The sequence below is a fragment of the Charadrius vociferus genome, unplaced genomic scaffold, assembly GCF_000708025.1.
Source record: "Charadrius vociferus isolate BGI_N301 unplaced genomic scaffold, ASM70802v2 scaffold134, whole genome shotgun sequence".
Classification (NCBI taxonomy): Eukaryota; Metazoa; Chordata; class Aves; order Charadriiformes; family Charadriidae; genus Charadrius; species Charadrius vociferus.
Window position 1 is genome coordinate 3,575,893 of NW_009648333.1, and position 14,978 is coordinate 3,590,870.

At 38.6% G+C, this 14,978-nt stretch overlaps 1 protein-coding gene across 1 annotated transcript in view; it reads right to left on the reverse strand.

Annotated features, from left to right (window-relative positions):
• Positions 1 to 5,330: 5,330 nt before the first annotated feature.
• Positions 5,331 to 14,978, reverse strand: part of NFXL1 (nuclear transcription factor, X-box binding-like 1) — a 45,257-nt gene continuing 35,609 nt past the window's right edge. Inside the window, exons 20-22 of the mRNA XM_009885013.1 lie at positions 14,333 to 14,419; positions 10,815 to 10,868; positions 5,331 to 5,802 (exon numbers count right to left, since the gene is read on the reverse strand). Coding sequence (XP_009883315.1) covers positions 5,629 to 5,802; positions 10,815 to 10,868; positions 14,333 to 14,419 — 315 coding nt within the window. The 3' untranslated portion in view covers positions 5,331 to 5,628. The remainder of the gene's footprint in view (positions 5,803 to 10,814; positions 10,869 to 14,332; positions 14,420 to 14,978) is intronic.

A 14,978-nucleotide genomic window follows, 5' to 3' on the forward strand; every position in this document is an offset into this window, starting at 1 on the left:
ACCTGTCCGGGCCGTGACCGACCCCAACGACTGGGGAGCCGGAGGGGTGCGCTGGTCGTTACAAACCTCTTGAAGCAAAGCCCTCATGCCAAGAGACAAGTGCCGCTTGCAGCTGCAAATGACAGAGCAAATGCCCCACCCCCACGAGACACCAGCTTTTAAGACTTGCATTTTGATGCATTTGTCCCCTCTTCTCTCTATCTGCATCGAAAGATACCGAGTGTGACTGAAGTCTGCCTACATAACGGAGCTCACAAGTGCCACCCAAGAATTACAAAGTCAACAGAACCAAATGCCCAGTTGATGGGCAGAAGTCGGGGCTACCAGAACAGAAGCAATTCAGGACGCTTCCAGGAGCCAGAGAGCGCTGTCACTGGCACCACGACTGGGTTCTGAGCTGACATTTGTAAACCCGAGAGGCTTCCCGTTTTAACTGTGCATGTTTCAGTGCTTCTGAAATGCTGTCATTCAAAATGCGAGTCAGAAAACACCCCAAAAATGTGAACAACCACCTCAAGATGAATATGGCTTCTACCCCCGATCACCACTTGTGGCTTTCAGTGAGGATGATGCCCCTCATACATAAGAGTTTGTTTATATGTCTAAGACAAACTCTTCTTCCTAGCTTTTTGCCAGCTTCTCCAGATATATTTCCATACCTTTGGATTTAGGCCCTGTCGCTTTTTGTGTGCAAATTTTATGGGGCAGATACTGGGCGCTCTGTGCTTCTGGAGTGCCATTGTACGTAACTCCTGCTCACGGTAATTCAGTCCTGTATTTTTTTTTACCCAACCAAGCAAAGTCCTCTCTGGAGGAAAGCAGTGGTTTTGGTTTTCAAACAATTGCAAAAATAACAGGAAAAGCATGGAAAGGGACAGAAGCAAGAGCATTTATGCAAAACCTTCAAATTGCTTAATGTAAACCAACAAATATTTCATTCTGTAATGCTGATAAGAAGAGGAATCAAACCATAATTCATTACTTATTACAGTATTTTACAGAAATTAGTTGGCCTTGTCAAAAATTACAATAGGAATGGCTCAGACTGCAAAGCCAGCTTGGCCTGGGATAGCCAACTCCCTCTTAGGGTTAGGACTAGATGATCTTTTAAGGTCCCTTCCAACCCAAACCATTCTATGAAATTCTGTGATACGATTCTCTTTGGCAGTAGTACTGTGAATTCCAAACCCCAAACCAATCTTGACTCCTAATCTCATACTAGTTTCCTCAAATGGGGGAGCCACTCAAATTGCAGTTTCACAACTGCAAGGTTCAGCCACGGTGTTCAGCACATGGAGAAAGCTTAAACCGAGTTCTGGTTTTGTTGGTAATTTTACACAAATCACTGCATGAGAACCGATTATTTAGATTAAATAATACTTGGTTGAATTAAACCACAGTTCCCTCAGAGTACAACTTCTTTCTAGACAGCTGCCATTTAGCCTACCTTACAACTGACTTTAATATATCAGAGCTCACATCGATACACTATCCATACCAGAAACTTGTCTTCTGGTAGCACGGCATATAAACATTTTCATGCAGAGTCCAAATAATTCATTAACATGTAACCATTAGTGGAAAGAAACAAGCGTGTCTCATTATCTTATAATTGATTTGACCTAATTTTTTCTAATTTTTACCCTGCATTTCCCTTCCTACTAAATACACACCACTACAGCATCTTCATTTCATAATTCTTTTAGAGTGATTGGTTGACATAATTGAATGATAAGGGCAGACACGAATACAAACTTCCATTCATGAAGCAAGAAAAGGGAGTGACTAAAATGCCCATAGATAACAACCAATAATGGGACAAAGACAAAGCAGAAGAGGGATATCTGAAGTGAATGAAACCAAGGAGAGGGTCACCCACGGACTGTCCACACAAGCAGACTCCACCCTGAAGCACACAGCAGAGAGCAGCCACCACACACATCAAGCCCCCGCTGCCTGGCACAGGAATGTCCTTCAGACCAGGTGCCTCTGTGCTCTAACCCCACCACACACAGGCTCATTGCTCTCAGAAAAGTTGGCATATAGCAGATATGCCTTGGAGCCAGAACTACTGAGAATGTCAACTCAGGGTTCAGTGCTTTAACACCACAATCAAACATAGAAGCTTTTATGAGCAAATTTTGGTGTTATCTGTGTAGTAACATTTCCTCCTCTAGTAGTTAAGGTCAGGACAAATGTCTAATAAATTAGCTCTATTTCCCCATATGAAGCCAAACCCCCCCATCTACTAAGTCCATTCCAATTTGTTTCATCTCGATCTACTTCCCCAACCCATTCTCGCAATTTTGTCAGAGCAGTAACATGAAGGAACAGGACTCTAAGTCCGGCGCAAATCTGAGCAGTAAGAGCCATCACTGCCAGAGAGGGGAACAAAAAGCATGCCCGAAACCTTGCTGCAGTATGTTGGTCCTCATTACCCGGGAGGAGTCTGCTGCTTTACTACACCAGTCCTTAAGAACAAACAATTTTTCAAGTTGTTTATTGGTTGGTTTTTTTTTTATTGTCTGACTTGGTTTTTACATTAAATTAACACACACAATGGCTTTGTTAATTGTTACAGGGAACAAACTTGTCCAAGGAGTTTCCAATCCAAAATATATCGACAACTTGTAAGCACCATGGTTCAGCGGAAAGATGAATGCTCACCAGAATTCATTCAGAATAACAAAAAACTCCCCAGTTTTTTTTCATTTTATACATAGCTATTCTGCATGCTATGTATCCTCATGATCAGGCTTGTCTGTAATTTCCCTTCAACAGTAGGTCAGATTACATAATTTCTTTTAATGTATACTTATCAATATGCATTTTTTGGTAAACTTAAAATCAAAAAAATATTTGCTTATTACGTTATGTAACAGTTCATTACATTTAAATTGCTGAAAAAAACCCCACCTTCAGTTCAGTATTTCCTTTCTAGAATTACCATCTTTCATGTATACTGAATAACGGTGATTTTATCTGTACCTTTTACTTCAAAGGTTGTCATGCTTGCAACATGCAGCTCCAGCCAAAAAAAAAAAAAAAAGGCAAAAAATTAACCATAAAAATAATTTTAAAGAGCAAATAGAAACCAGTGATTTATTAAACTACAGATTGCTCGAACCCACACACTTTTTTTATGCCAAGAAACAAATATCTGGTTCAGCAAGCAGACCAACAAAGTGCAAATTACTCAGATGGCTGGGTAAGATATACAGAACTATTTTGAATAAAATTTCAAAAATAGGTATGTCTCGCATATGCGAGGTTCAGGAGAGATACATATCCTTTAAGAAAGGGAATATGCCTACTCATACATGCATTTGTATGAATGGAACGAATCTTTAAAGGCTGGTGTGCTTGCTTATTATAATAAAGACGATCAATGAGAAGCAAGTCTTTTCCTCTCCAATATTTCACACAAATACTGCAAAATATGCAGAAAAGAACACTAAGAACTACCTCAAACATATAACTCAAGTGCAATTCATTTTTATAGCTCTGTAGAGAGAGATTTCTTCTCTTTGCTGTAGAAGCAAAGACAAACTTTACATTGTACTTGTTTTAAAGAAAAAGCTAGCAGTAAATAGAAAAATGAGTTATAGTCATGTAAGATAAAAGCTGTTTCCACAATGGTCTCATTCATGTTGATCTGCATATTTCATCTACAAAGGTATCTTTTTGTATTTTCAGACAACACATCGTGTTTCACTTCAGCTGAACAAAAATCTTTCTTCTTTTTCTCTCAGTGACAGTTACTGGCATAAGCAGTCACACAACAGCATCACCTCACTTGATTAAAGCAGCAACACTTCTATGGAATTATCTTCAAGGCATTACTATTATAGAAAAAGAGTTAAAGTAACAATATGGAAAACAGTTTATTCCTTATACTAGACAATAAGAGAATTCAACAGAGATGCAACTATGATTTCCTACTGTAATTTCAATTAATTCTACAACTTTACATACTAATGGCCTGACAAATCAGGACAGAAGTAGTATACATTTCTAAAATCTAGTTAAAAAACCCCCATAAAATACTATCAAATAGCACCAATCCATGCTAAATATTGCCGAGTTTTCTGTAGCTCTCTTATCGTTCACCAAACTTAGGTGAAAAATTGAAAAGTGATTTTCTTCCCATTCTGTCAATCTACGCAATCTAAAAGCTACTGCCTTTTGCAGCTTTTCTATTTTTTTTCTGCTGCTGAGCCATAATTACCACTGGATATCAGCTCAAATTAATACTGGGTCCCTTTACAAGTGGGCCAAAATCAACCAAAAAGAGCTTTCAAACAAACTGCAATCTTCTCTATTAATTCACACAAACGGTGCCACTGCTTTCGCAGGACTTGTGATGAAATTGTACACCTGAATTACAAGGGCAACCTAATGCCCTTTGCCTTTGTACCTCATCTTTCACAGGATCCTGTAAGCCCTTTTCAGTTACCTACAATACTCAAGTATCAGCATAAAATTTCCAGCACAGGTTTAAAAATTCAGTTTTCTGATTTCCACCGCCCTGAATTTAACTTCCAGTCCCTCAGCTGAGACAGCGTAGCTCCTCTAATAATCTTGCAGCTGGGTAAACCTTTCAGTTCTACCAACACTGCTATCCCAAAAGAAAGGTATTCTAAGCTGTCAGTAAGAAAACATTTAAACACTTGAAATATTAGCTAGAAATGTTTAGCAAGCACCGTTCAGATGGCTTCAGAATGACATATAATTGTATTGTTACGCTATTCAATTACATTTCTGCACACCTATGCAAATATCCAAATGTGACATTTATCTATACAAAGAGTCGAGTGATGCTCTAAGTTCAATTTCAAATTGCTTTTCTGCTGTTGGTAATGGGGAGAGTGATGAGAACACATCCCTGTACCCTGGAACTACTTCACAACCGTGTTTAGTGTATCCATCTGTCCACTAAATGAAGTTTCCTATTGGTTTGATTTGGAGGAAACCGGGGAGGGAAGGGGAGTGGGGGGCACGGAACAACCAAAAACCAAACCCCACTGTTGGTAAGGAGGGTGGGGGCATGTTATTGTTTGTGATACTATTGACTTGAAAAACAGTTTGTATTTCCTTTTCCTGAACAAAGCTCTGATGTGAGACCCCAGAATATTCAAGCCAAAGTGATCTGAAGTTCCCCGTTAGTTGTTATAATTAAAACTGTCATGAAGCACAGAAATTATTGTGTGATACAACATAAAGACTAGCATAAGAATACTAATCTTCAATAAAACACTAAATTGATTTTACAGGAAACAAATGTTCAGTAAAGCATTTTATACTAAGCTATTTTTAATGTTACGAAATGGAGACAAGGAAAAATAACACAATATATTAATAGAAGAGATGCTAACGGATCTCAGTCAGACGAATTACATCAGCACTTGTGTAGACTAAAATCTACTATTACTTTCAGTGTCTGAATTCAGTTTTGTGCTGCGAATGTAGTAACACAAAAGGTGACATTTCTTCCCTCCTCTGCACTTATCTTGGCAAATAGTATACATACATAATCTATGCATATTAAGTTCTGTTACACGCAGACTAACATTCTAGGAATAATAGCTACCTAAAGCCCAACTGAGGTATATTAAATATTGAGTTGTTTCAGTCATTGTAGACCATGAGCCATGCAACCATCACAACAGCAACTCCGAACACTGGCAGCATAATGAGGTTCTTATATTTTTGCCACGATGATTGTTCAACTTCCACTTCATCCTTTCTTCTCTTATTCTTTCTTCGCCCCTTCAATCTGTTTTCAAAAGCTTCCAGTTCAGCCTAGATGAAGAAAACCAGAAGTAGTTGACATTTGCGTCAGAATTAAAAACAAGGAGATGTGAAGATTTTAAATAACATCCCATTTTATAAAAATAACTGGCAGCGATGGAAGTTATGTATCTCCTACAGCTGAGATGGTAGCACTGTATCCCATGCTCACAAGGCACTTTGTTTCCAAGTATTAAACAATTGTTTCGTTTCCTATAAAAGCCACCACCAAAAATGCAGCCAACTGAAGCTTTACATTAGATTTTTAACTCAGGCTGAATATGTTAAGCCAAACTGAGATTGTTATTTCCATTAAATATGTTAAAAATACATTTTTTTTCCTATTAAAGAAAAGCACTCGTAAGTATTTAAGCTATTACAACAACATATATAACAGCATAGGCTGAAATCTTCAAAGACCTCCCCCCCCTGTAATAAGGATTCACTCTCTGCTAAAAGTAAATTAATAAAAATCTATCATCTTCCCCCCAATTCTTTGTATCTTGCATGCTCAGCTAAATTTCAGATTAACAGCTATAATCTTAGACATGCACAAAAAGATTCTAATTGTTAGGTGCTGTAACTTAACACAGTCACTCATCAATGACTATAGTAGGTACACAACATCCTTCAAAAGAAAGCACAGGCCTTTAGCCCAAAACCGAAGCAAAGCAACTGGAAAAATAAGAAGAAAGCCAAGCTTCCACCCAGAACAGCAGTTTCAGGGTGATGCCTGGAACAACCAGTAGGATACTCTGATCCCTGTTCCTCATCCCCCTCCTCGTCCTTTTAAAAGGGAGAATACAGACAAAACTCATTTTAGGGTACAAAGCTGAAGTCAAACTGGAATTAGGCAGCCAGGAACAGAGAGCGTACGGCTGGGATGAGACTCCAACGAGGAGCCATCTAGCTGGTAAGAGAATCAGAAGAGATGTTCTAAAAGAGAGTTGAGACAGACTGAAAACAGAAAAGGCTGACGATTGTCTGGATTTTTGGGTAGAGTTGTCAGCTAGTAGAAAAACCATGAGACAAGGAGCCAGGGAGCAGAGCGACCAGATGAATGGAAAGAGAGAAGAAAGGTGGAAGAAGCAGAGTGCAGCAAGCCGGGACTGGCTGGGCAAAGGCGCAAGACTGAGCTGAAGCAGAGGAAACACGGACAGTGAACAGAGACAAAGCCTGGCCACGAGAGGAAATAAATCTACGTGACTACTACTGCAGCGCTGCCAGGAAGAGAGGGACTACGACAATAAGGTAGGTGCATTAAAGAAACAAGAATAAGACTGTTTTGGGAAATGGGCAGAGAAGTAGTCCAGTAAATACAATTTGCCTTTGGAACTCAAGAGTGCCTGATGTCTGGTCTTCCTTTACTGACAGCAAATATTTGTCAGAGTTTCACAAAGCAGTTCTTGCTTCCCTTCTTGTGCCAGATACCACTGTTAGCAGGAGAAAGGGACCCATTTTGATGTCTATTCCTTTGTACCTAATAAAGGCAGAAATTGTTGGCCTGTCTCTGACGATATGGGAGAAAAGTTCAGACAGAGTTCCACAGCCTGCTATTTGAAACAAGATTACTTTCAACTAGCTAATCCTCCTTTAGAAAAGCAAAGTATTTTAATGAAACAGTTTTTCAAAATCCAAAATCTGGAGGCAAGTGCAGAGTTCTTAAGGTTTTATAGGTAATATGGCAGTATTTCGTTTTACACAGACACGAAATAAAATTTGGGGCTTCTATAGTTATTATATGCTTGTGATCTGTAAGTTTTAAAAGCAGAGCACTTCATGAATTGCAGTAATCTGAATTAAAATATAGGGCTCGAACAATTATATAACAGGTACTGAATTGCTTTCCTAGTGCTCTTTATAAAAACCCAGCTAAAAATAAATACATTATAAAAAACAAAACACAATGAAAAAAGGTTCGTGGGCACAGAATACGAGAAAGGAGCCATCACTATCCTTGAAAAGCTACCTACGGATTTTATGTAACTGTCATCATTCCCAAAGTGTCACCTCAATGATCTCTGAACAATAAAGTAATGGTTGTGCCCAGTTTTCAAACTACCCCAATTTTTTTAAGCTAAACAAGCTCAAGCTTTTTATTTAGAGTGAGAACTTCAGTGCTTTGTGTATATACATATCAAAAGTAAAATGAAATGTATTTATTAAAACTGCATACTCAACAAATAACGTCTAATTTAATGTTGCTCAGGTACCGCATTTCGCTCCTTCACGTGATACACTCTATATTCTTCCTGCACTGGAAGGAGGAGCAGCCCCATGGGAAAATGTAGCTAAATGAATGCAAGTAACAGGGACTGTATAGACACAAATGTGTCCTGAAATTGCAGGTCTTGTATTTTACAGGGGAGGAAGGTTGACTTTTGTAACTTCTGAGGAGCTGCTAAAACATTTTTCTTTCTAAGAAAAAAGGAAACAAAAATCTTTCATACAGCTCATTAAATTAGAATTGAGGTTTGAGGCCTTGACTTTCAGTATTGAAACTCTTGACTATTACCAGTTGGCTTGAAAATTTAACCAAATCTTTTACATTAGAGTAGGACAGAGTGAGAGCTTGGTCTGAATTGTTAAATAATCAAAGCCCTGACCTTTTTTCCACCTCTAGCAATTGTGAAAACCCTGGCCTCATACGGTGCCTCTGAATTAGTTGCAGAGGGAAAGTTTGGCTGCTCAGGCCATGACGAGAAGCCTAACCAAGCCATCTCCCTTCCACTAAGAAACAAGTGATTCCATCTGTAAATGATATTAGCAGAAGCTGCTACCAAATATAGCAAATACCAAAATATAAATGTGCAGACGTACCACAGCATTAACTTGTTTTTATAGAAAGGATTTAATGAAGTATTAATCAAAACAGGTCTCAAGAAGCTCTGAGAAACAGATGGACTGTCTATATAAAAATGTGCTAATGAGATCAGGAAGGTGGTACAAGATGCAAACTTTTGTCAGAAGGGAATATACTCAATAAATATATGCTCTTAATGTGACCCAACACCCTATGATAGTGATGTCCTCCAATCTGCATCACCAGATGGCAGATTAGGAGATCAAATTGGAAAGGAATCAATTCCAGATAAAAGGTGGCAATAGCTGAGGTTAGTACTTGTGTGCAATTCTAGAGCTTATTTATTACTTACTGTTGTCCTTTTTTTTTTTTTAAGTTGGTTTTGCCTTATTTTTTTTACTGTTGTTGTCCTACTGTTTATTGTTGTGCTATATAACTGGCCACTCATAATTAACCTTTTAATAGGCTTGATTATATATAGGTGAAGTCTTCTATCCCTGAAGCGGCATCCATCACAAAATATGTACGCAGGAGCAGTTGCTATATACTGCACAAGGGTACTGCTGGAGTGTGAGACTTCCGTGAATGTCTGAGTAGAAAGCAACGGTAGGGTGACTGCATAGAGAAGCAGTCACTGCTGAAGAATCAACAAAAAGAATGTAGCACACTATGTGGGTGGAGAGAATCTGCTGCAGTTTCAGAGAAGCCTCATTACTGAGATTTTACTAGAGGGACTATACGTTAAGTGATTTTGAGGCAGAAACATTAGGAACTGGGATGCCTTCCGGAATGAACGAAAACACAATCGGTCCAATACAAACACCAGCAACTTTGAATTTCTAGCCCTAGAATTGCAAGCATTACATGTTTAAATGTCCTTTAGTACACTTCAGTACTTAGCTTGCAGAACCATCAGTTACAGATTACTTCCTCTGCCTAACAAAACGTTTCAGACATCTGTATGCAAGCTACATTTTCTCACCTATGTCCTAGAACTGGCATTTCCAAGGTCAACTTCAAGAACACAAAGAATTAGATGGGACTATGACTTGTATAAGGCAATATGTGTCAATATTGTAGACAGCTGAGGCATGAATGTAACAATAAACATTACACAATGATCACAAAACAGTGCCTGGTGCCCTGGACAACAGGTACATAACCGCATGCTTTTCCTGCACAATGAGTAGACGCAGTCCCCTTCAAAACATGAAAGCAGGCCTTGCTAGAGCATTGGTTGGTAGACATAGTGCTTTAATAATGTCTCTAGGCAATAAATCAAAGTAGGCATAAAGGAAGTTGTGACCCACAGAAACTGTCTATCCTAATGAGATTGGGAGAAGGGTATACGAGGATCGGGTTTGTGAGTACGCCTCCCGCGCCCCCTTTCAAGCAGGGAGTGAACCAGTGTGCTGCGATAAGAACAGAGCGCGACATCCAGATGAAAACACAAGTATAACCTAATACAGAACTGCTGGAATAACTGAGTAAAAGGAGGGTCAGCAAGCACACAGTGGACTTGGAATACGATTTGGTGTCGAATGCTCTGGCACAGGCACACATGCATGAACTGGCTGGAAGGAGTGCATTACAGCTGTGGCCTCTAGATGACAAACCCACCCTACCCATCACCACCGACCAAGCTTACAGTTATTGACTGCAATACGATTAGTATTAGTGTCTCCAGGCAGCTGGCACAGAAGCTTCTTGGATTACAATGCCGACAACATATGCTCACCACAACAGCAATTACAGTAAACACATGTTTTTCCCCCCTCAGAGACCCTGAAGGACAAAGACTCATTTAGGCTTCTTCGTTCTTTCATGGTGGGAGGGAGGAGGGAAGCTTCACCCAATATTTAAATCCCTGTGGAGGTTATTCAGCAATTCTGTGGAGTTTATGGCATTATAAAGGGCTTGATTAAAATCAAGAGTACTTAGTATTTTTAAAACAAACTATACTATACACAGTTATAATAATGTAAGATTAAACTGATTATCATTTTGCATAAAATTATTTATATTGTTTGGCAAAACATCTGGGCTCTTAACCACTGTAAATCATTCACAGAACACATGTTAGAGTAAGGTAACAATGGACAGGAACGACTGTGCCTATCACATTACAAACTACACAACTTTAGTTGCATGTAAATTAAATGATTTACTAACAAGAATAAGGTGAGGGAAGAAGTGAGTGAGGAAGAAGAAAGTTTGATACCTGTTGTCTTCGTTTCTCTTCTTCAATAGCAGCTTTGGCTTCTGCCTCTTTTATCTGTCCAGACATAGAAAGTGATAAGCAACTCCTGTAAACAGCAGCTAAACCTGTTCTCTTATAGTGTCATCGTTACTCCTATAGAATGGTTCTCAGCAAGAGTGAGCAAAACCTCCATCAAGTGAGCTCTTAACTTATTCAGATTACAAAACGCTCTCAGAAAAAGCTGCGTCATCTCACATTTGGAAAACGTGGAACATATAATGGATGCTACAAGGTTATAAACTGAACTTCTGACTTCAACTTGACAAGTTCGACAAGTTCAACTGATAAATATAAAACCCCAAAAGAATAGTTTGATCACTAACAACCAGGAAAATCCCTAAAGACAGTTATTCTAAGTTTTCAGCAACTTTATTCTCAATTCAGTATGCTTTACACATACAGGTAATTCCTATATATGTATATAATTTACACATATATTCCATTCCAAGTACTTCAAATATTCCCTGACTACTAGAGCAAAAGGAACCCCTTGTATTTGTACCAAATACAACATATATTGGATAATGCATAACCAAACTGCTTTAAAGCTCTTGGTGTAATGGAAACCAAATGTAATCAAAAATGCTCCATCATCAGAAAGTCATATGAAAAGACGTCAAGGCAGTTACAACTGATAATTCTACAGTAGTGTTCAAGAAAGCAAATTAACTGCTAGAAATTAGGAAAAGAATGGTACAGAAAGAAAGGCCAGTATGCAAACACATGATGCACTTAAATCTTAGATCCTGCATTCAGTTTTGGTCCTCCAATAACAAAAGAATGTAAAGCCTGAACATATACAAAAGACAGCAGGATGAAGCGGCTTCCATCTAAAGAGATGCATAACTAGGATTCATCAGGTCACTAATGGCACAAAATCTTGAAGAGTGTGAAGATGCCAAATAGGGATAAACAATCAATAATTGTTTTTCATAATACAAAAGCAAAGGCATAAAATGAAATTACCAGGAGGCTGGTTCATAACAGAGGGAAGTATTCTATTCCCACATAGTATTTGGCTCTTTTGAGAAATTCAGTGCTACAGGAAATTTATAGATGCCAAAAGTTTATGTTGACTGAAAAACAATTAGGCATGCTAACAGGAGATAAATCCATCAAAGACCATTACACAGAAGGACACTGGCTCCCGTAGTCAGAGATCACTACAGTAATAGTAGTAAGAGGAAGAGCATACTGGGGAGCTATATGTGTATGTCCTCTTGTACACATTTCTTGGACCTTTAGCACTGCAGCCACTGAATCACTACCTTAGATAAGTTAGATGTAAAAATCTGATTAATAACTTGAAGTGAAAAACAGTCTTGATTCTAATAACTGGATGATTTGCATACTAACAGTGAAAATAATTTACTAAATATGGTTTGTGCAGGTGGAATTTGTTCCAAACAATTTGCGATTCAAGAGCTCTTGATGACTAAGGAGAAAGCACACCAACCCATGCTTTAGCACACCGTAGCTCCAACAGTGTGCACCGAGGCCAGGGTCAATAGAACCATTCTATTTGCAGGTTTTCAGACAATTTCTAATAGCTAAACCGTATATCAAATAAAACCATTACTGAGAATTTCATTAATCTAGACACAATGGCAGAGTCTTTCTTTGCAAAAGTGTATAAAAGACCTTTTCAGCCAGAAATCACAGTTTGGTGTGGAAAAAACTGCACAACGAGCCTCCTGGTATTTCACTGCCATCTAACGGCAGAACTTCAGCGCCAAACGAAAAAGTGACCCACAAATGTAGAAAAAAAACAACAGAAGAGCTGCTTTTTACACCTGTGGTCCTATCTGTGTAAGATACATAGCTATAATATACATAGGTAGAGGGAAGCTTAACCATTATAATCACAGTATGGAAAAACATTTCTCGAACTATTTATTTAATAAAATTTACGGTAAAAGCCACATTCAGTTCCTCAGAAGTGCTTACTCACTAGGTGCTATACAGGAAGAGTTTTATTAAGAGTTAACACACTTTGGTTTTGGAAATTCATGGGTTTTTTGCAACTGTGCAAACTAGATTATCTTTGCAAATGTCTGCAGTTTTTAACAGACTTCTTCCAGTCAACACATTGAAAAATAATTGATATAATAAACTATTTTGTCAAGTGCATATAGTAGGAGATCATTCTAGCATGTTATTTAAAAGTCAACGCAGGCTAGAAAGAGGTGCCTGGTAAGAATTTGAATAGAACTTCATATAAAAAACCCCAAACAAATAAATACATGTTCTTCTGTGAGGAAGGTACATGTAGCTAGGTTATGCCATACAGTATCTCTTGCATTGCTTGTAGTAGAAACTTCCAGTTATTTGCTCATTGCATGGGACCGTTCCTCCCCAGGGATCACAATGGCAGGGGTGAGAAACAGGAACCAGGGTCTGCTGGAGTGAACCAGGGTCTGCTGGAGTGAACCAGGGTCTGCTGAAGTGAACCAGCAGCTGACACCACACTGCACCGCACCAACACATGCGGCTGCGTCCCACCTCACGCAGCCTCTTGTGAATCCACCGTGCTTTAGTTCACTCCATGTCCTATGAACTTATCTTCACACCCTTACTGGAACTGTTTGTTACGGTTGGGGTTTTCTAAAGGTATATCCCAAGAGCCTCAGCATTTCACCTGCTTGCAGACTTGCAGGATTTGGTCTATCTGGTACCTGGCAGAACCTGGCAATCAATCCCGAAAGTCTGAGCAGAAGCTGACAAAAGTCAGCTTTACCCATTGAGTTTTTGGGTTGTACATTTATTACATCTAACACTTACCAATAAAAACCAAGTAAGTTATGCACCAATTGTTTTTGTTTATGTTTTTATAAAAGGCTTATCAAAGCAAGGGTGATACTCCTTCTCTCTGGGTGATATTCCTTCCCTCTGGGTGACAGCACGCAGCAATTTCTTTACTTCATAAAACAGCCCAAATAGGGAGAAGTTGCATTTACGGTAGGCTAAAACGTACAGTGCAATTGCTGAAAACTTGCCATTCTTCTGGTATAGGGTAACTAAGACAGCGTAACAGGGTTACACTCTTCATGTTGAACAAGTTGAGCGTTCAACAGCTGCAAAACTTTCACAGGAAAGAGCAGGTCTAACAATGCCCTGTGAAGTGGTCTGGCCCTAACCCTACAGCACAAGTCATCAGCACTGGCCATTTTATCCTCACCGATCATCACTTGTTCTCAGCCAAAGAGGAAAGGACCAGTTCTAACAGATTTTTTTTTTTAAAAAAAAGGAAAATAACAGAATGTTTTTTTAACATAGTATTTCACTGAGTTAATTAACACTGTCTACAAATAGTGTAATTCTCCCCACTAAGCCACATGCAAGTCTGAAAAAGTAGCTGCTATTAAACAGCACATCTATTTCTGTTGTATTTTTTTCCTTGAAAAAATGATTCTGTGGTCATTTTATCCTACTGTTCTTGAAGCACTGAGAAGAAATTATAGCTACAACGGATACATTACCTCAGATGCTTTCCGTTTCATTTCCTTGCATAATGAATCACATTCCAGTGAAACTTGGCCTTCTTGTATCTTGCTGCACTGTATTTCCTGTTAAGTATAATTTGAGTGTTTTATAATCATTTCCCTATATAAATTTTCGTTATAATGTCCATGTCTTTATCAAAATAATTATAAAACATTCTTATTTCCTAAAACATTGGTTACACAGAAAATAAAGCTAATGATTAAACATTATTTGAACCTGTAATTCTGTATTAAATTGTTCTTCTCTCGTTTCCTTCTTTCTGATGAGCTAAGCTGAAAGCAAGAATAAATCAAATAGTCCAGTTGCATTTCTCCACTCTTCTCTTCTCTCACTTGTTTGCCTAAGACACAGTAAGATAACCTTCTGAACCCTGGCAGAAAAAGCTAGCATTCAGAGTCTCAGTAATTTCATATACATTCTCTCAACTGGCTGAGATTACAGGGCAAAGTCTGGTCATGGGGAAAAAAAAAAAAAAAAAAATAATCACCACTCACACTTCCTCCCCTTCCCTTAATATTGCAATAATAATAATTTTTTTTTAAAAAAAAAGAGGTGGTTGGCTGTAACCAGACACTGTTCAATTTGAAGCACTTGTTCGGTACATGTCATCCTCTCTCCTGC